The 21,979-nt window shown below is 48.3% G+C and overlaps 1 protein-coding gene across 2 annotated transcripts in view; it reads right to left on the bottom strand.

Annotated features, from left to right (window-relative positions):
• SLC35F3 (solute carrier family 35 member F3) overlaps positions 1 to 21,979 on the bottom strand; it is a 163,206-nt gene continuing 141,227 nt past the window's right edge. For both annotated transcript variants that reach the window (XM_066546771.1, XM_066546772.1), the window contains 5 exons: positions 12,601 to 12,820; positions 6,833 to 6,958; positions 4,316 to 4,508; positions 2,714 to 2,803; positions 1 to 1,668 (listed from right to left, as the gene is read on the bottom strand). In XM_066546771.1, coding sequence (XP_066402868.1) covers positions 1,424 to 1,668; positions 2,714 to 2,803; positions 4,316 to 4,508; positions 6,833 to 6,958; positions 12,601 to 12,820 — 874 coding nt within the window. In that variant the 3' untranslated portion in view covers positions 1 to 1,423. The remainder of the gene's footprint in view (positions 1,669 to 2,713; positions 2,804 to 4,315; positions 4,509 to 6,832; positions 6,959 to 12,600; positions 12,821 to 21,979) is intronic.

Raw genomic sequence — 21,979 nt, 5'->3', positions numbered from 1 at the left:
TGAGTTTAAAATCTTTTATTATTTAGCTTTGCCAAACAGATAATGGAATCTGAAGTTGATTTGCTAAAATGTTTTGAAGTGGATGCCACCCCTGCCTGAGACAAAGAGGACCTCAGTGGCAGCAGGGACCTTAGGCTATGGCAGCAGTTCAAAAGAACACTTTTAATTTTGTATGCAACAATGTAAACTTCAAAAATAGTAAACTATAACCTTTCCCCCCCTTTTTACATAGCATGTGATCTATCACAGATAGAAATTTAATGGCGAACCAAAATCGCGTAAGTAAACATCCTGGTGCTTACAAGTTTCATAAAAAGTGTTACATTTGATGTAAATATCTTACATTTTTAACTCTTAACACTCACAATTATGGAGTAAAAGCAACTGGCGATTCACCCCCTTAGTCCATGCTCTCAGACTGTACATCAGCAACCACGCTCTTGCCAGCCCCTTGGATCATTTTCCGTCGGTTGTCCCACATGTGACCGAAATTTCCCCTTCCCCACATTGGCATTGATCAAGCGCAGCTCCGCACAGGGGTAAAACCTGTGAAGTGAGAAGAGAACCAGGTCTCCTGCGCCCGACCTTGCAGTGCCCTGGGCCCCACGCTCCCACAGGAGCCACGGCGTGCGTGGGAGGCACGTCCCGGTGGCGGTGGGAATTTGGGGTCCTTCGGGGCCACAAACCTGAGCCCTGCCTTTGCAAGTGCCTCGCAGCAGGACCTGGTTCTGCGTGGATAAAGACAAGAGTTCTGTAGAAGGCACTGGATTTCTCTTGCATGATTTTAAACGTGGACTACAGTCATTCGCAGAATAAGGAGATTTGGGCTCTAGACTGCTTTCTCTCTATGCTTTAGTGCAAGCATTTTTTGCGCTTGGATTTTCCCTGTTTGCAGCGCAACATGCGCTCATCTACATAGAGTGATTTCTAAATCTTCCTTCCGCTCTTCCCCCCCTCTTCCCATCCCCCAAAAAATTCCCTTTTTTTTGCTCCTTGAAAACTTTCAAAGTACAGCTCTGGTCAAAAATAAACATGTGATGTAGCATAGCATTTGTTTCTTTTAAATCACAGTGTGCAATGCATCATTCAGTACCTAATGTTCAAAATGTCTGCCCTGCTTTTCATGAAAGTCATTCTTTAAAATAACCTATGCAAATATATTTTGACTATATATTACATTCATTTAAAAAGAGAAGAGAGGTTCTTGGTTTGCAGTTTTTTTCAGTGTACTACTTAAGTGAAAGTTCAGATGTGAAAAAAGTACAAGCAAACTGGACATGCCAAGACTTGATGCTTTAGATGGTGATCATATCAAAACTGTACAGATATGTACACCGTGTTGGACAGGTGTGCTTCTTCCCAAGAAAAGACCTTTGCATCATCATATATAACGTTAACCACAAAGTTTTGGTAAAAAGAGCATTTAATGAGCAAAGGATGACATGGAAGGGCGAGTTCTCCGGCTTTTATTAGGCAGTCCTGAAGCAATGTCTCCATTCCCTTCAGGAATTTCTTCCTTCTTCCGGACTTTAAGACGTGTGAGGAGCTTTATTACCCAGACATCCCATTCCTCTGGCAAGAGCAGCAGGAGGAAGCCCAGGCCAATAATGATGATGGCGATGACTCGGACACTATTGAAGACAATTTCACTGGTGTAGTGATCAACAACTGTGTGGGATATTGAGCGGGTGTTATTACATGGGAAAAGGCATTAGGACAGTATTCCCTTCCCTCCCCCTCACCTCCCCAGCTCTGAGGGCTGGCTGTGGCGGGAGAACATGGCCATGGAGGCAGTGATGGCAAGGGCACTCTTTCCTGCTGGTTGAGCACACAGCAGGGTACGTCCACTGATAGCACATGAACTCCTGCTGAGGTGCAGGGACACAGAGAAAAGGGCATTTCCCTTCCCTGCACAGCAGCTCCTGATTGCAAATTTTTCTTGTTACCCTGAGTGCCCTGTGAAGTAAGAGACCCTGCCCAAGCTGAGCCATCCACACACTCTGGAGGGATCACACCTTCGGGCAGCAAATCTACCGGAGCAGTGCCCAGCTCTGTGTGCACTTAGTTAGTGTGAAGCTGGGAGCTGCCACCTGCACCGTGGCACCAGCTGAGCATGCTGGGTTTTAGGAGCTGCTTTAGGTTGGGATTGTGTCTGCCATCCCCTGCTCAGCCCTCTCGGACTCTGCAGTCTCTTGGCTTTCACTAAATTTCAGAAAAACTGTCAGAAAAATGTACCAGGCCATGTCCAAAACTGAACTGTCCAGTGTTCTTGGTAAACACCCACAGTGTTATTTACCAAGGCAAGCACAGTTACTATTACTTATCTGCTCTAAAATGTAAGCAATTATATTTGTTTGAATTTAGTGTTAAGCCTGTCTTGAAGACATCATTAAGAACTGATTTCTGCTTTATCCAGGGGTTTTTATTCCAGCCCAGAGATGAATGTCTTCAAATCGACTTTGTTTTTCAGTATGCAGGCTTCTTTGGACAGTAATTTAAAAACCAATTTTAGGGATTATGAATATTCATATAATATTACACAACACAAAATTAACACATAAAGAATAAATTTTTAATCAGTGTCATCTCTGTAAGTCTTTGAGAGAAGGTGCAAAACATGTTTAATAAATCTATTTTCTTTCATCCCTGCTGTGTATTTGAAAGGCCACAGATTTAATGTATTAATTAAGATGCAAAAGACAGAAAATCTTACCTGCATTCACTGGGACACTCAGTACAATTCCAAGAGAAATCAAGGTGGGGTAGGTAATAGCAATCCCAAAATTTAGTAGAATATTGAATGCTGGTGAAGAAAAGGAAAATGTCATTTAGTACAGTGAAATTAGGCAGATGGAATGTCACTTGAAACACTTATCCTTTATTATTCTGTTGTTCAAATGGAGGGTACATCAGCTTCTGTTGTTTATCCTGAAGAGGACAAAGCTCAGTCTGCTGCATGGCCACCTGCCTGAGACATTGCTGTTTCTGGGGAGCTCTGTATCCCTCTGGAGTCCAGTGGCAGGATCAGGCTGGATTTTGGGTACAGCCTGTCTCTCAGCATCATGTGCACATCACTCTTCATACTGATCCAGTGATCCCCTTGGCCCTGATGAAAGACTTAACACTCTTCATCTGGGAGATTTCAGCTGAACAGGAGCTTCTGTCTGGGTGCTTTTCTATAGAAAAGCTGCCTCCAGTTGCAGGTGGAAGATGCTGTAAATCTAACCCTCTTCCAGGCAGGAACTTGCTAAATATAATTTCATACAATTAAATTATACTATCATTACTACGGAATGATTATAATATCAGTCCATTGTAATACCATACACAGTTTGTGGGGTGTTTCATGACAAATTAATAATTGCTTTGGATCAAATTCACCCTTGTTTTAAGGTGATCAGCTTTAGCAGAGTCAGGAGAGCCTTGCCAATACTGAGCTTGTTGGGAGCTGGAGCTTTGACTGTCTTCCAGTAGTACCCAAGTATTGCACACACCAGGGATTGCTTGCCAAGTTCTGCACCACTTTCTTACAGACAACTTCCTCTGAGTCCACTGATAAGTAACCTGGAGGTATTTCTAGAGTTGTGATTGTTCAGGGTAAAAGGAGCTGGGACTCAAGACAGGGGTAGAGAAGCGCTATTTTCAGTGGAAAATAATGTTTTAGGAGAGGGGATTCCATCATCCAGTGTAGGGACCAACTGTGGCAGTAAGTCAACACATCAATTTAACAATGGACAACATCATGTTTCTGGTAACCTTTAAAACTTAGATTGGCATCCCTCCCCTCTGGGCTCCTTTGGTGACACAGCAGTGGCAGCAGAAGAGAGGATTGCCACCTATCAAAATTTCCACCACTGTGCAACACTACATTTTCAAAAGTTTCCTCCTCTTTAGGAGTAGCAATTAGTCCAGGCAGCAGAGGCATTGGAGTCTGGCCTTGTCAGGCCTGGCCTAAGCTCCTTGCTGTGGGGATGCTGATGAGCCCCAGATAATGCCCTCCCAGCAGGACTGCTTCCATCACAGCCCAGACAAGTGTTACCTGTCTCTGTCACACAGAGTTCATGAGTAGGACTTAGGACAAGCTTTACAGTTTAGTTCCACAGTCCCTTCTAAAGAGATCCACTGTGTTTTGGTGTGGTAATAATAGCAGCAGCAAGGTCTACCTTGGCCCTAGGAATGGGCCTTCTCAAGTTAATAATTAAGTTGAGAAGGGAAAACAGCTCCAATACAGGAGAGGCTTGCAGTTTCCACCAGTGGCCAGTTTCTGGCACCCTCCTCCACCCCCAGCAGTGTGAGAGCTCCCCCATCTACTCACTCAATAAGAGAATTGAAAATCCGCAGAGGTTCCCCCAAGGAATGATGTCAAAAGAGCTCCAGTACTCCACTTTGGTAAAATAAAGGATGACAGGAATACAGGTAACGAAGAGGACATTGAAGACAGCTAACACAGACAGGAATAAGGCAGCTTCTCCAAATTTAGCACTGCCCAAAAGAAGTTTGAATAAAACCTAAAAGAGGAAAAGACATGGGTTTAACTTTCTTGCACCAGCATCCCTGGAGGGCTGGTGTTCTGTTCTGGCACCTATGCAGTGATGCTTGCCAGACACTTGGGATGGCAGCTCGTGGAACTGTGGTGAGCAGCTTGTGTGGCCCAGCCTTCATGCTCCTGGCACCCCTGGAACACAGGCAGGAGCAGCTGCCAACTGAGCCCATGCAGAAAGGGCATTCAGCACCTTTGTCTGTGCCTGTCCTGAAAGGAAAGGTCACTAACCCTAACTTAGACCCTTCAGCCCTAGCTTAGACCCTTCACTCTTTCACCTCCAGAAAACTTGACATTAAGAAGACTGTGGAGCAGGGCAGAGGGAGGAGATGAAGCAGTCCAGATGAAGAATCTCCCTGCATGAGACATCACTGGTCCAGGCCTTTGGACAAACACAGTCCATGCTGACTGGCTGTCCTTCCACCTTCTCCTGGGAACTCATCTCCAGGAGGCAGATAGCAGAGCAGCAGCCCCACAGCCCAGAGTGCAGATGCAACCTGGGCAATGAGACTGCAGGGAGGGATTTAAAAGCTTTGGTTTGTTAGTGGGAAAAGGAAAAAAAAACCCACCCAGTAGAAATGAAGGCTCTGAGCAGCCCATCTGTGGCTGGGGACTGCCTGTGGACAGGTCCTGTCTGGAGTCTGCACTGGTTTTCACCACAGAGCTGCAGAGATTCTCTTGGATACCATGGTTTGGGAACAGTTTTCCTCTGCTGCTGGCTGCAGACCAGGACAGCCAATGGACTGTGACGGAGTGGTTTGTGCAGCACTGGCAGTCCCCCTCACCAGTGTCAGTTCTCTCCTTTGCCTCCACAGAGCAGGCAGGGCTGCAGGGCTGCCATGCTCGCAGGGCTCTGCCACTCCCCCCATCCCAACCCTATCAGCTGGGTTGCTGCTCTGCATTATGGAGCAAAATGTCCCAAAAGCCACCTACTCCTCATGTGCCACCTGAGGACAGGTGTTGTGCTGCATCCAGCAGGGCCACCTCGACCTATCCTCCTACCCCAGATGGGCTCTGCTGCACGTGGTGAGATCTGTCTGCCTGCAGATCTGCCTGCCCCTTTGGCACACACAGCTCATGGGAACCGAGCCAGACTCTGGAAAGCAAGAGCAGGGTGGCAGCAGCATGTGCTGCACAACAAGCTGCAGAGCTTCACCTGTCCTGGCATGCAGAGCACACTGCAGAGTAACACCCTGCTGGCACTGCCACCACCACCCTCTGTGCACGGGCTCTGGTGGAGCAGCCTTGAGACTCCCATTCCCAGAAAGAGTGGCAGTGTCATGGGAAAGGGAACACACCTAGGCTCTAGCCTTTATTTTCTCCGGTCTGGTGGGCCATGTCTCTGGTCCTGCAAGGAAAGGGTCTATTAGAGTAATGAGCTGTATGAAACTTCCTGACTTTCCTAATGTAAGAGATAGTCTGATCTTAAAAATGTGAGCAAAAAGCATTGCAGCACTGTGCTGAGGGGCACAGGCAGATGCTTCTCAGTTTGGCAAGTTTCCCTGGACTGCTGGTGTTAGGGCTGCAGGGCTCTCCTGGCCAATTCCTGTTGGATGAGTGGTACAGTGCAATTCATTAGACGAAATGAAGCTGTCTACACCTCCTCCTGATCTACACATCTGAGCCAGGGTGGGCAAACCACACTTACAAATGCTTATTCCTCACTGTGGACTGTGACTCTGAGCACTATGAGCAGCACACAGGCAAGTGCCCAGAAATGTCCCAGGCTGAGTGAAATGGCTCTGCTCAGCAGAGAAGGCTGCATCTTACACATAGTGCGGCTTATCCAGCTGCTCAGGATGAGGTCTTGATTCCTAGGCACGTGTTCTGCATGTTAAGAATGCAATTGCTTCCATGATAAGCAGTGCTTTAAGCCCAACACAGGCTACATATGTTACTGAAGAAGGACTGGCAAGGGGAACTAACCAAGTGACTCAAAGAAGCTAAATCTCTGCAGGGTGCTTCCAGAATGAGTGCTTGAATCCAGAATCTGTGGAAAAGCGGCTTCATTTTTTATGAAGGTGGGACGTCTGTAAATCCTCCCCCTGCTGGAGGAGCACTGGAGAAGACTATTCCAAGGAAACAGGAGTTTTTATCCTAAGAGAGAGCAGACATCAAAGCAAGGGAACACCTGAATGCAGTGCTGCAGAGCAGTGTGTTTATGGCAGAGCTCTCAAAGAAGGGCACATGGCACTGAACTGCACAGAGGTTTGCAAGTATGACAGGAACAGCCAAAGTGAGTGATGAGGGTGACAGGCATATCTCTGAGGGGAAAGAGCCAGGTGTGCTTACCTTGTAGAGAGCAGACATTGAGGCAGAGCCCACCACCAGGGCTATCCCAATGACGGAGTGGCTGTGAAACCCATCGGCATACGTCATCATAACTATCCCTGCAATAGCAAATATAGCAGCCACAATCTGGTTGGAGACAAAGAAAGAAAGCAAGAAAGTGTTACTAGACAACCCCCACGGTGGAGAAACAGGCAATGCAGACTTACATGTGAGCACAGTATTTCTGCATCATCTGCTTATGTAGAAAATAGTAGCAAGCCTGGGCCAATACCCAGGGAGAAGATGCTGCCTGGCCTCGTGGTTTCCCTGGCTGCAGGGAAGCTGCAGGCAGAGCTGCAAAGGAGAGGCTGCTCTGGGCATGTGTGACAGGCCAGACTGCAGGGCTCAGTGCCTCCAACTGAGCTGAAGTGGGGATTTAATCTCTGTCACTGAGCTTCCCCATCAGTGGGTCCCTGCAGCCTGTGCATGACAATAATACACAAGTAATAATTCCCTGCAGCTTGCAGAAAAGGCTTTGAGTCCTGTTGAAGTTTTGGAGCAAAAAGGTTATAGAAATAAACAGAGGAATAAAATTCATACAACTGCTTTCCAGTCTAGACGAGTAATTTGAGGAGTAGAAGGAGATTTTTCCAGCCAGCTATGCACACTGCAATGCCTGAGGAGTGTCTCCCAAATAGAAGGAACATTCACAAAGGCAGGGGAGGCACTGCCCCGATTTACCAGGGTGTGCCAGAAAGCTGTAAGAAAGCCCTGGCTTCTCTGGGATTGTCCTTCAGCCTCCCAGGGTGTTAATTCTGGGGTGAATAGAGCTTTCTGTATGCTCATGCTTCCTAGCTCTGCAGGGCTGTGGGGGATGCCCTGCTTACAGCACATGCCTTTTGGCTGCACACTCAAGGTGATGCCTCCAAGATGACTGAGACAGTAGTTTATTTTGATCCACAGATGGGTAAGTGCCAGTCAGCTGTCCCCTCTGGCAGGACCAGACTGGGGTTTTAAGCCCCATCCACAGGCTGCAGCTGCCTACACATCCATGAGCCTCCTCTCATCTTTCCTGCTTCCCACCAGAGATACCAGGGCTGCTGTGGAGATGCAGGGGGAATGTCTGTGTGCCAAGCTCTGCTGCTGCCTGAGCAGCAAGGTGTGGTGAGGTACCTCTTTGCCAGCTGCACGTCCCAACCCCCGTAGCACCAGCAGCCTCTTCCCTGGGCTCAGCTGGGGCTGGTGCCAGGGGACACCCATACACCAGACAATTACCCAGCAGATCCTTCCTTCACACTGACATCAACACCTTCAATTTTCCCTAACAAAAATGGCCCATTTTTGCAAACAAAACCGTATCAATTTCTTCACAGGCGTTGCTGTATAATGGCAGGATGGCATAAGACAGAATACTGATTTATGGCTTGACCAGGGTGGAGCCCAGCACCAACTGCAAAAGCTGGGTATCTACACTGCAGATTTGGAGAGGTTTAGATACAGCATCTTGGCTTGCAGCCCTGTTGGCATCTGGTCTCTCCATGCACAGCTGTGGGACATCATTTCTAAAGTGAAGTTTTGTGGTGGTGTAACTGAGCCCTATGGTCCTGGACAGGCTTCTTTGTAAGGCAAAGAGAGAACCCCCCTGCATGGCTCTTCACCCGTGTGCTGTAGTTCTCTCACCACTGTGCAGGTGCTTGTCAAATAAAAATTCAGAAGCACAAGAAAAAAGGTCATTGCATGAGACTAGCATGAGGCAGGTGGAGAATAAGGAAAAAGAGATTTGCCTTTGCCCAACACATAATTAGGTGAAGGAAAGCTTTGCCGTTGCACCCTGTGGATGTGAAAAGTTTACAAGGATAAAAGTTTACAAGGATAAATGGAAGAAAAAAAAAAATCCATCAACGACTATTAGCTATAGAAACACTGCTTCCATCTCAGGAAGTCCTTGAGCCTCAAATTGTTGGAGGCTGGAAAGTCTCATGAGGAAATATCATGACAGGCTTTTCCTATTTAGACAGATTTTTCTACTACAGGTAGCTGGTGCAGGCAGGCTTCTGGGGCAGAGGCACCTTTGCTCTGACTCACTGTGGCTCTTGGGAGAGCTGCGAGGTACATGGCTCAGGCTTAGCTGAAAGATGGCAACTCTGTGCCTTCCTTCAACATCACCTGTGTTACAGATGAGTTGGCAAAGAGTGGAAGATGCAGCATTTCCTGTACCATCTGCTGCAGGTGTGGCTGTTCTCCTGTGACCTGTGTGGGGCTTGTCCACCCTTCACCGGAGGGCTGAGGAGAAGCACAACCACATTCCAGGCTGTGGCACCCAGCTGGCAGCTCCAGGTGTGCGGGTGGAGGAAGCCTGCCTCATCCCCCTAAGGCAGCTGTGAAACCTGGGGGTGCATGCATGAACTGCAGAATGAAAAGTCTCCAGCTTTGCTTTTGACATCAGGAGCTGATCAGCTTCAGAGCACCTTCCAAGAGGCTGGGTTTGAGATTTGCTAGGAGATGCATTTCCAAGTCCCACAGGCAGATGTGCCTGTCTGTGTGTTATGTACACAGGAGGCACTTGCAGGTGATGGCTCTCTTGGATCCTGAGCTGTTTTATTCACCGTAGCATGGAGGGAAACACCAAAGTGAAAATCAAAGCAAATAAATGCAGTCTGCAAACAGTTCTGCTGGGGCAGAGGTCCTTGCCTCTTCCATCAAGTGTGTCACAAGTGTCAGATGGGTCTTGGCCTCTCTTTGCAGTGTCCTGTTGACCTGCCAGCGGTGCCACAGACACCTTCTCTGAAAGCCTCTCAGCCTTTCTATCCAGCACATTGTTAGTGGTGGTGACAGGCTGCTCACACCACAGTGCCACAGATGTCTCAGCACTGCAGGGTTTGCAGAGGCAGTGCTGCAGGCACTCACAGCTTCATTATCTCTGTGTCTTTGACAGCACCCAGCCCAGCCAGTCATTCTCTGGGAAGAGTGAAGGGCAAGGGGGAAAAGCTCAACTTCATTAGGGGAGATGAAGGCACTTAAAAGTACCTGAATGGCAAGGATGGGAACTTGTAATTGTTCTTACTTTAAATTCCAGCTAAATTGTGATTTATATGCTTAGAGAGCTAGTAGCAGCCCTTCTGAAGGCTGAGTAGGATAATTGTACTTGCTTTAACCCCACTGAGTGGCTGCCTTTCTCACTTTGCCTCTGTCAGTGGGCATGAACAGGGACACCCAAATGTGCAGTCAGAGCTTTGCTGTGGCATGTCCATCCTGTTGCACTGGTGTGGGGATGGAGCAGGAGTGTGGGAAGGCACTGTCCCCCTTGCAGCCTTGTCTGCCAAATACCCTCTCAAAGGGTTCTTCTAAGAGAGTCAGCAGCTCTGACTCTGACACAGTGTGGCCCCGAGGCAGCATGTGCTTTGGGGCTGGGCTGTGTGGTGGCTGCAGCCCTAGGTCACTCCCAGAGAAGCCCTAGCAGCTGTCTTTCCTGCTGGTTGCTAGTCCAGGAAGAAGGCAGTGTATTGGGGTCATCCTGAAGCTGTCCCCCAGCAGTGACACTCTTTCTGCCTGTTGCTTTTCACATGGGCTGTACAGAAAAGAGAGGAAAGAGGGAAGAAAATGATTCTCTCCAAAGACTCCATGCTATGTCCTCTGCAGACAGGAGTGCCCTGGCACTCCCACTGTGCCACACGAAGCTGGGTGGTAGAACTGCTGTGCTGCCATGTGCCCTTCCAATCTCCAAGGACAAGCGCCTCCTCACTCTCCTATTGCCACAGGTCAGGATGCCACAAGTGCTTAAGAGCAAATAGCCCAGTCTGTCTGCAAACCCCTTCTCCCTGCACCCAGGTCCTTCTTGGATTCAGGAAACAGCTGGGTTCCTTCTCAGGAAGTCCCCCTGCCACAATCTCACCAATGCCAGGTTCCACAGGGGGAGGCAGGGATATCACACAGCCAACACTGCTCTGGCCCCTGTTCTGCTTCTCTGCTTCACTGCTGCTTTCCCAAAGTAGTGCAGATAGGAAACAAAAGACAGCTGGACATGGCCTGGACCAGCACTTGGGTCTGCTTCTCTGCTCCTTCCCCTCCTTCTGCCCCTTTGAGAAGGGAGGCACACAAACAGGATTCATCCCTCAGTGCCTGTCCCCTGCCATAGCACAAGACAACCTTCCCAAGAAGCTGCTGCAAAGTTCCTGACCATCCTGGCTTTTCCATCATGGCCATAAACTCAGGAGAGCCCAAGAAGCACCTGTACTCCAGCATGTATGTGCCCATGTAGGTATCCCTGCACACACAGGTTGGCTTCTTTCCCTCCACAGCACAGCCATATCCCATGGTGGGCGGTGGCACATTCAGACTGAGGAGCAAGCTGCAGGTGCAGACTGCAGTGGTCACCCCTCCATACACCACCTCTCCTGGTGTCTCACCAGTGCTACAGCTGAGAGTGCCACAAGAGAGATGAAGACACAAAAATACCTTTTTTTTAAATTTTCATTTATCAATATGATCAGCACATCCAGCTTTGATAACAATGAGACTTCCCTAGCTCCAGGATCATTTCAGGATAGCCTTGCTTCTGCACTCAAAAATCACAGTTAATTTGTTTTTAGGGTAGGGCTACTTGGGCAGAGGGGTGGGCAGACACCAGCTGGCCACGCTGAGCTTTTGGCAGGTACATTTTGCAACCATCCCCTGAGCAGCCTCTTGGCTGCCACCACTGAAAGGCTGGCCAAGGTCTCCTGCCAAATTCTCCTGCCAGAGAGGAATACTTCCTGAAAAGTTAACTCTCAGCTATTCCATGCAACAACCTCTTCTTAGTACCACCAGCCTAGGTGGGTGAGCAGGGAGCTCCTTAAGCAGTGGGCAGGAGACAGGAATAATTACAGTTATTGCTGTTGATCTTTATTATTATTTAAGATTAATTGGTGAAGCAAGGAAAGAGGGACCCACTGGTGCCTTTTCCTTGCAGTTGCTCCTGTCCCTGGCAGGAGCTCCTTGGCCCTGGGGTGGTGGGTTACCCACCCACCCACTCTGCTGCCCAAGGATGTGACGTGCTGAGGGCTGCTGGAATGGCAGCAGGGGCAGCAGGGATAAACCCTCTGCACGTGGCGCTGCTGCTGCTGCTGCTGCTGCAGAAGCATTCGTGTGGGGTGCAGAACTAAAGGTGCAAGCAAACATTTGGGGTGCCACCAGAAGAGCAGCCTACAGCTGCTGGCCAGATGCAAGTCCCTGTGGACACCAACCTTCCAGCAGTGACACGTGCAGACACGTCAGGGCCACGGGTGGGCGAGCGCAGCCCAGCTCTCCTCTCCTGCCTGCAGCTGCTGCACCTGACACAGGAGATGCAGAAGACAACTGTCCCACCCTGCAAGCCTGCTGTCACACGTGGGAAGGTGAGGGGCCTGGTGAATTCCCAGGATGGGACCAGAAGTGTGTAGGCACGGCTTGCGAGAACGCGCAGTTAGAAACACCCAGGTCTGGTGGCACCTGGGAATGGTCACTTGGAGGGCATTGGCAAGGGCTGGCACACATCCACAGCAGCGTGGAGACAGCACATATCCTTTGTGACCCACTCTGGAGCAAGTCACCTCTTTCCTGAAGGAATGTGCCCAAAGGCATTGGGCTGGGGAAGCCAGGGGCTCCAGGAGCTCGCAGGCACCTGGGAAGGCTGCAGGGAAGGATGCAGCCCTGCTCCACAAGGACTTCTGTCTGCATGGGTGCTGCTTGACTCAGCTGGCAGGAGGCAAGGGGTAAAGGAAAGACACAAGGGTGAGGGGGAAGAGGGGAGACAGAGATAAGGAGTCACTTACCCTCACTCCCATGAACCTGTCCCTCAGAACGATCCATGAAAGCAAGAACACAAAAGCTTTGTTGCAGCAGAACAACACGGAGACATCCGTAGTGTTTATTTTCTTTATTGCATGTAAGTAAAGGTAGTTTGTGAGTGTCCAAAGAACACCAAAGGGTGCTGCCTTGGTAAAAAACACCTTCAAAGTCAAGCCATTGTCTCCAAAAAATCGGCAGCACTCCCTAAAACAAGGAGAGAAAGGCAGTGTTATTACATAAGCCAGTCACAGTCTGCAGCAAATATATGGCTTTTTTTGCTCCTCTTCTTTTCCTTTGGGGAAAGAGAGGCACACACCTTAAAGAGGAGAAAAAAAAAACAAGTTTCAGCTTCTGCTGCAACAGCCAGCACCTGCACAGGATACAAACAGGCAGGGGCTGCATACAAGGGAGGGGGCTGCAAAGAAAGAGCAAAGGGAGAAGTGACAACAGGAGGTGAAATCTCACTCTTCCCACCAGCCCCTTCACAGTGAACATCTTGAAGCAGTGTGGGGCCATCTTCCTCCTTTCACCCCTGTGGGCACCAGGATGCTGAGGGTGGCAGCAAAGCCCCTAGCTCCCTGCTCCTGCTGAAGCCATGGGAAGCTGGTGCCCACCTGATCTGCTGTGTGGGGCTTGGAAGAAGCCTTGCAGGAGCCTGGTCTGGGGTTTTTCCACCCAAGGGGAGGGACCTGGCTCAAATCTCCAGCAGCATCAGGTCAGGAGCAGGAAGGGGTGGCAGGCAGCTGCCTGAGGACACAGTCTCAAGCTATGTCAGGGAAGGTATAGGTTGGATATTAGGAAGAAATGTTTCACCAAAGGAATAATAAAGTACTGGAATGCTCTTCCCAGGGAGATGGTAGAATCACCATCTCTGGAGGTGTTTACAAAAAGTAAACATGGCACTTGGTGCTACAGTTTAGTTGAGGTGTTAGGGCATAGGTTGGACTCACTGATCTTAGAGGTCTCTTCCATCCTCATTATTCTGTGTGATTCTGTGTGAGGTGAGAACATGGCATGGCAGCAGCTGGGGACACGCTGGAGCAGCAGTGGGGAGTCAGGAGCTCATGTGTGCAGTCCAGGCTGGGGATGCTGTGAATCTCTGAGCAGGAGGCAGCCTGGGCAGCTTCAGCCCTGGCACAAAGAGCAGAAGCACCAGCAGTTTGTCTGTGTCCCAAATGTAGCAACAGGACACAGGAGGTGATGGGGTGCAGCTTGGCCCTGCTGGCAGGGCTGGAATGGGGCTGCAGGGCTGGGGGGAACCTGCCTGCAGCCTGTGCCTGCCTGGCAGCAGAGCTGCAAGCTGCCAGCTGCATGGAAATTCAGGAACACAAAGAAGGGATGAATCAGCCTGGGGGCTGGGGCTGTGGCCAGCAGCCTGCAAGATGTGTGTGGGGCAGCCAGCAGTGTCCTAGCCTGCCCTGCCATTGCTCCCTTTCAAACCTGCAACCCCCCCAGGACCCTGAAGTTCTTTATTGGGGTGTTCTGACAAAACCTGACCAGAATTAAATTTCCTGCTGACAATGATGGACAAATAGTTTTTCACTGCTGTCATGAATTTCAAGCTGTTTGTTTCCTGAGACTGGGCATGTAAAGATCATTATTTGGATACTGATGAAAGCATTGTTTTGATCCACTTTCCCAGAAGACAGGGCTGTACCAGATGAATACCTAAAAAAACCCCATCCATTCTTTGAGCCTGTTCATATCTCTGCATCCACAGGTCTACATCTGCTACAGCAAGACTGCAAGGTAGAGGAAACACATTTTTTGTGTTTATTGGGTTTTGTTGCCTGCCAGTCCTTTGTATCAAATCATAGCTATATAGAACTTGCCCATCTCTGGATGTGATGACCCTGTACTTTGGCTGCTGTACACAGACTCTTTCATTTGAGCTGCTGGTTCTGCATTGTGTCCCTCAGTGTCCCTTGTCCTCTGCAAGATTGCCTGCTGGCAGCAGCCTATTCCCTGCCAAACCTGTTAACTGCCTCTCTGAATCAGTAGAAGAGCTGCCCATCTGCACTGCAAACCACAGCCTGACTTCCCACCTGCTGGAGCTGTGCTGGCCTGTTCAGGGATGCTCATGACCCTGACAGATGCTGCCTGTGCTCAGCAGGATCCATTCTCCCCTTCCACAAACACTACACCCACTTCAGGTCTGGCCTTCAGTCCTGCACAGCACTGACTGTACCAGACACCTGCCTCAAGGGACACAGGGAGTGCAAAAGGAAGCAGAGGCACACTGAAAAAGCCAGTCCCAAACTTCATTAGAGGCTTTAACCTGCTTCCTAAGACACCATGGAGGGTTTCACTGCCAGGGTGTCATAGGCAGCCAGCCTCATGCTCTGAAAACAAAGAAACACAGGCACAGTTACAATTAAATGACATGAAGCAAAAGTAGTATGAGAGGAACAGGAAGGCTGTACTCAAATGAAAGGACAAAAATGGAATTTATGTTGGGATTCATCAAAAATGGAATTTATGTTGGGAAAAAATATTCCTCCCGCCAAAAATCTGTTCCCCACATATAGAATTGGCTATCGCTATTTCCTATACAGCAGAAGCATGTGCTTTTACTGCCTTGTGGGCCTGATTCTTGTTTAGTAAATACCACTGGATTCCTATGGTATCACAGCCTGGATCCCTGAAGCGTCCAGTGTAGTGTCCCAAAGGACAGCCTTGCCCTGACATGGATCATGACCCTGAGTGCAGTGCCCACTTTGGGAGTCTCTCTTTGCCCTATACAATAATAATGTACAGCTTCCTTTTAGCTGTTCTGGCTGGCTTCACCAAGTGTGAATTACTTCTCATAGGCTGGCTCCAGCTTTCAAAGGAGACCTCCCTAGGGCAGAGATTTCCTAACCCAGCACAGAGGACTCCTAGGGCTGTGGAGGGTGCTGCCAGCCATGCACCCTGTTGTTCCAAACAGGGGCACTCCAGCAGATGGGTTAGATGGCTGCCTTGGACCTGGCACCTTCAGCAAAGCATGAGGGGCATCTGGGAGAATGTGGCACATTTTGTGCACCAGAATGACTATGTGTCATACAATAAACCTCTCACAAATAACTGTCTCTCCGGGTTTGCCACTGCTTACTGGGAAAGCTGATTTTTCCTTGGTGCTGTAGCACAGCTTGTGAAGCCATACCAGGAAGAGTTTGATGAAGAGAGTTTTCAGTGAGTAATGGTACATAAATAGTTATGGGAAGCAAGGCAGGACTGTGGTATAACCTACACTGTAAGCTCAAAACAGTCAGGGATGACTCCAGAAAAAGCAACCTTCTGCTTAAATATTTGGACAGAACATTTGAACACAGCTGTTCCTGCTGTCCACTAATTTCTGGACCAGCACAGACACAGGCACATCCGCCGTGTTAACCCCCACACTGGGTTAAAAGAGAAATTGCCATCTTAGACTGACCAAACCAATTCCTGGTCACATCACCAGAAATCCTGCACCTGCTGCTCTCCCCTTCCTCCTCAATCCAAAGGCTGCTTTGGTACTCTCTTGATGATACACTTTTGCTTGCTGGGAACACCCTGCTTTGCCCATGGAACAGTGGGACTTTGGGCATGGACAACAGCCAGAAAGGCTACAGGGGAAAGTAGATGTAAAGCTCAGGTGTGCCCTGGCCCTGTGGATCCCGAGGTCATGCTGAGCATGGCTTCTCTTTGGCAGAGAAGCTGCCCTGCAGAGCCCCTCTGCTGAGATGGTCTCCCCTGTAATCCTCTATGTGAGGAGTAAATTCCTGCAAGTGTGTAGCTGTGTGCAGGTAAGGTGGCAGCACACAGCAGGGAGCTGTGGCATTGCAGGGTGTAATGCTGCATTTTTGAGATAAAACATCTTCCTGCATTATTTTCCTCAGTTCTGCCATCATGAGCTGGCACTCCATTGTATTCACAGCAATTGGTTTAAAATATAAATGGAAGGCATTAACAAAGGCAACAGTCTTTGTTATGGTCTGTGTTAGACTGGAATGGAATGTCAGAGGAAGGAGACTTGGAAGGGAAATGTGCTGGCTTAATTGCCACAGCAGCAATACAGAAAAGTTTGCTTCCACCTACAAGTGCCACATCCATGTTCAGACAACCTGAAGGCTGCTACAGTACTACAGGAATTGGATATTCTGGATATCGGATATTCTGTATTCAGGATACTGGAATTCTGTAGCATAAAAGATGCTATAGAAAAGCCTGAGGCACAGCAATCTTTTGTTTGTGTCTTAACTCTAAATTGTTTGCTGGTTTCTTTAGCTTTCATGTACTAGGTCTTGTTCTTCACACTCTTTTTAGTGTATATCTTCATTAACCCAGTAAATGGCAAATTAGCTCTACTCCATTAGGCAAGTCTCCAGCACAATACTTGCAGAATAACTCTGTCACTGGAATCAAGCATCCCCAGTGAAGTAAATCAGAAGTCATCAGTGCCAAAATTCTGTGCTAAGTAAGAGTTAATTATATTGAAAGCAGGTGCTGCATTCAAATAAAACTTGCAAATGAAATATGACAGTAAAGCTCCACTTTTTCTCCACTGAGTTAACAATTATATATTTAACACTATTCACCTTCCATTGCCTGTTTTGTCTTTAACCATTGCAAGGCAGTTGTGATGCTTCCCCACTTCTCGGAACCTCGTGCAAATGGATTTATAAAATCTTGCCAACACAGGAATGAATGCTTTCCCCCCTATTCTGAAAATTGAAAGTCCTACCTATGAAGAGAAAAGGTAGACAAGAATGAGAAAAAGTACTGTGTGCTGCCCCAGGCCAGGGGTTTGGTCTCTTGATACTCCCTGCAGGACAAACCTATGCCAAAAAGGGTTGTAAGACACTGAAACTGCCATTACATCTTTGGAAAATCTGCAATAAAGTAGAACATTTCTGGGAGTAATACACATCCTAAGGGAATACTTTGCACAAGCCAGTTACTTCTCCTTTCCAGACTGTTAACTTTTGCTAGAATTTTTTCATTGTCTCAGTGCTCATACTGGAGCCCCTTCCTCCCAACCGGATTTGGATCTGCTGTTGCTCTTAGAGGATAATATTATTTCTTTGTAGACTGTGCTTCTTTCTTTGACCTTGCAAGGTCTGTACCTGCAAATTGAATTTGGCTAAATTGCTTCTGATTTTCAGCAGAGTGAGCATCACCTCCCTGGAGCACAGCAAAGCCACCACTGTGCCAGTGAATCCTTCTTCTTGACTAGAGATTGGCAGGCAAAACGTGTTTTGCTAATCCCTGCACCAATTAGGCCTGCATGGATAAATAATCTACAGATGTGCAACAGTCTTATATTTCTGCTCAATGTACAAAAAAAAAAGACATGGACTAAAATGTCATGCCATGTCTTTTGGGACGACTTGCAAGCCAGTTGTAGGAGCAAAAGAAAAGCAGACAGACAAGATGTGTTGACAGTAATAGGAGAGAAGGAAACTAGACTCAAGTTTAATTTCTCCCAGTGAAAAAACCCCACAAGGACATTTTTTGTAATTCATCCTGTTAGGATCACAGCATCTCTCATGCATTAAGCTAACAAGTGGAGGTGATTATGACTGCTGTACAGATAAAATGCAAGTTAACTCAATATATTCTTCAAGCATGCTCTCCAGGAAAGTAAAGATGTGTTTTGCAGAAAAAAGGATCATGTCTCCAGCTTTGCTTCTTTCCCCTTTGAGCCAGCACTGACCCAAAGGGTAGCCATGACAAAATAAGGTGTGCCCTGGCCCTGTGGATCCCCAGGTCACATGGGTGGATTTCAAAGCAGTGCAAGAAAAGAGTGAGCGCATGAAACCCATTTTACAGATGTGCAAGCTGGGGCACAGAGAAGCAAAGTCCCAGGGTGCTTTAAAGTGGCAGGATGAGGGCTGCCTGTTGATTGCACCTTCACACCTTCAGAGAGATGGGGATTTGCTTTTTCTGCATGTTTATTTTAGAGCCAGCTCCTGTTCCTTATCAAGACAGTCCCTGAGCGCTTTTTCCTGAGTCACCACAGGCTCACATGGCAGCAGAACAGTTGCACGGAGGCTCCTGTGGAGTGTCCCAGATCATAAATGCTGTGAATAAACCTGCTGGCCTCAGCACTTTGCAGAGAGATGCCCGGGACTCCTGCCATGGCTTTTATTGCCCTGCTGGTCTGAGGCTCCTACCACAAAACCTGGGTACCTGTGTTTTTCCTCAGGAAAACTGCCTCTAGGTGCTGGGAGGGCACAAGTTTCTGCTCAGCTTCCATGTGGCAGAGGTCTGAGAGCTGCCCTGAGTGTGCTGCTGTGCCCTGCCTGCCGTGCTGCCTGCAGTGCCCACTGAGGAATGCTGCAGCCCATGGCCAAGGACCTGTGCCTCCTCAGAGGTGTCTGTACTTAGCCAGTCTGTCTGTACTTAGCCAGTCTGTCCGTGCTGGGGCTGCACACTGAGCTAGGGCTGCAAACCCTGGCCCTTCAGCCTCCCTACACCCTTCTTAATGGGAATGGCAGCACTGCAGCCCCGGAGGTAACATCAGCCCCAGTGACAGCCTTGGTTTCTGGAGATGGATACAACGGGTGGCTTTATCTAAAATACTCTAATGGCTTTTTAATGCCCATCATCACATGCACATTTTTCTGTAAGCACATTATTAAATGCAAGAAATTACCACAGAAGTCAATCAAGCATCCAGCTGCCACTTTTAAATGTCTGTGTCTGAGACTGACTTGATTACTTGTTTCTACACTTGGTTTGGGGCTGGTGTTCTGCCTTTAAACTTTTGTCTGTTCTGGGAGTTTCCAGCTCATTTGCAGGAAATACATTCTGATAGGCAACGGAATGAGAAAATAGTCTTCTCTTAAATGAAAGAAAAAAAATAAATGAAATAAAAAATCCACAGACTGACCTTCTCTGAACCAGAGAGACAGAAGCAATTGGTTTTGCTCAGCACTGCACACGTGCCATACTAGACATTTGCACAACAAATGGTCCCAGGAAATGCTTAGCTATGGATTTACATAATAGACAGAATGGCTCCAAAAGAAGCAAATAATACAAATCTTACAAACCACCTGATTACACATTTTCAAGACAAGTCTTAGAACAGACTCAGAAACCTTAATGAGACAGTGTTTAAACTAACATTTAAATAAAAAAGCTTTAAAAGAACAAGAACATACCACATTTCAGAAAATGCAGCAAGCATTCCCGGCAAGAAGAAGCTTTTAATGTGACAAGATTCCTTCAGCAGTCAGGCAGCTGAAATTATCATGAATTATCCAACATTTTCTGCCTTTAGACCCCAGAGGTACCCAGAGCCTGAAGTACTTTATGCTCGTCTAGACAACCAGCATTATACAAATAAAATGTAAGACTGTTGCTATGTGCAAGCTCCAAACACCCACAGACCAGGCAGGCATCACACTTGAACACAGAAATGAGCTTTTTAGTTACACTCAAAGATTGCTTTGTGAAGCACCTTTTCTTTTCTGAGCCCATGAGAAATGCAGCCCTTGACTTGTTCTGGTGAAGCACTCAGGATTGGCCTCAAATCTTTGTTAGAGGCCACCAGAGCATAGGCCAGGAGGTGCTCCCACTGCACATTCCCCTCCACAGCAGCAGGGCCTGAAGCTGAAAGGGGCAGGAGGGGAATGAAAGCCTCAAAGGTTCCTGGGGGTTACTGGCATGCCCACAGTGCAAGCAGAGGGCCAGCTCCTGCTGGTGTTTGAGCCAGGGCTGGAGGCAACTGACCCATTTGCACAGTAGGCTGTGATGAAGAGTATGCTGGGACCCAGAACCATGCCCAAAAGGAGTACAGGCTGGACTGCCAGCTCCAGCAGCACCACGGACAGCCAGGCACAGGCACAGGCAGGCAGGGCAGGGTGTGAGGAGCAGTTAATGATATGTATGGAAGCTAATGACAATCCTTAGGGAGCTACAGAGCAAGCTGAGAAAATGAGCAGCACCACATCATCAGACAGCATTTACTCAAGAGTTCAAAAAAGCCCAAGAATGAAATAGGGAATTCATAACAGGGCTCTGTAATTCCTTTAAAACAGCTTTCTTGCCCAAAGCAAATGTCACATTGATTCTTTAAATCAAATTTGTGCAGTGACTATGGCTGGCCATAAAATTTGAAGATAACCATTGATTGCTAGTTAAACTGTGCACCTCTTCATCCTCCTGGCTTCATCAAGGAGCAACAAGGACAGGGGATGCCTGGTTCAAGGAGCATGCTGGCACAGCCAGGTGTTGCAGGCACTTGCAGGTATTTTCATCCCAGGAGATTGGCTGGTGAGCAGATGTCCTTAATGCCTAAGCCCAGCAGGAATGCTCCTGCTTGTACCATGCAACTAATGACTGCTGCCATTCTCCAAACCAGGATGCTGACTGCTGGCAGCAACTTAGTGCTGATGAATTCAGACCTTCCTGAGGATCTCCCGCTGCACCAGTCACATGGAAGTGGCCTGGGGCTGCTGGGTCTCCAGAGAGACCGTTCCCCTAAAGTCTCTTGCTCCTCACTTTTATCCTCTGCAGCTGCAACTAGCAAAACCCCTGGGGCTCTGCCTGCCTGAAGGGAAGAACTCTCACCCCTGCAGGTGCAGCTTCTCCTGGACAGGGAGCATCACTGGCCTCCTCAGCATCACCACAGCTCCTCAGCATCACCCTCCTCCTGGGCCCAGCTGGGGGAGCACACCCCAGCTCTGGGGAAGGGCATCCCAGCTGTCAGATCTGCTTCAGAGTCTTTTTTTCCTTGCCCACTGCAGATGTGTGTTGCATTAAAGAGCAGAGGCTGTGTTTTGGGTGGCTTGGAAGATGCACTGGCACCAAAGTCACAACTAAACTGTGTCCTGCATGGCCCAGTATGAATGGATTTGCTAATGTTGGCCTTTAAAAGGTTAGTTAATCAAACTGGTTTTCGGAAGGAAACCTGAACCACAAACCCACATTATTTTTAATGTAACCCAAGTGGATTAGGCAATCCCCTGCAGGTCCCAGCAGTTTGGAGAGGCACTTTATGCAATGCTTCAGTGCTTCATTTACTGAAAAGATTAAAAGCATGGAAAGCCTTCCATGGAAAGCACTTGGAAAGGGCACCATGAGGCTGAATTTGAGGTCCATAGTGATGGTTTATCACAAATTTTCAGCGAGAGCTTGGACAAGTCCCCCAGGCAGCCTGTCCCCCCTTGGCAGTGGGGTGTGAGGGTACAGGCCCGGTGTTATTTCCCAGGGCTGTGCTGAGGTAAATGCAGCCAAGCATTTGTGCTGCATTCAGCGTGTGCTGAGGGACAGCAAATACAAACTGAGGCAGAGAAAACCCAAACATTCGACTCTCAAGGCTTTGACTGCCGGAGTCAACAGCATCACTGCTCTCCATCACCATCCAAAATTTCCATTGACGTCAGTGGATGT

Source organism: Molothrus aeneus, chromosome 3 (assembly GCF_037042795.1).
Source record: "Molothrus aeneus isolate 106 chromosome 3, BPBGC_Maene_1.0, whole genome shotgun sequence".
Taxonomy (NCBI): Eukaryota; Metazoa; Chordata; class Aves; order Passeriformes; family Icteridae; genus Molothrus; species Molothrus aeneus.
Note: the sequence above shows the minus strand (reverse complement) of the source record. Positions and strands in the feature narration are given on the sequence as shown.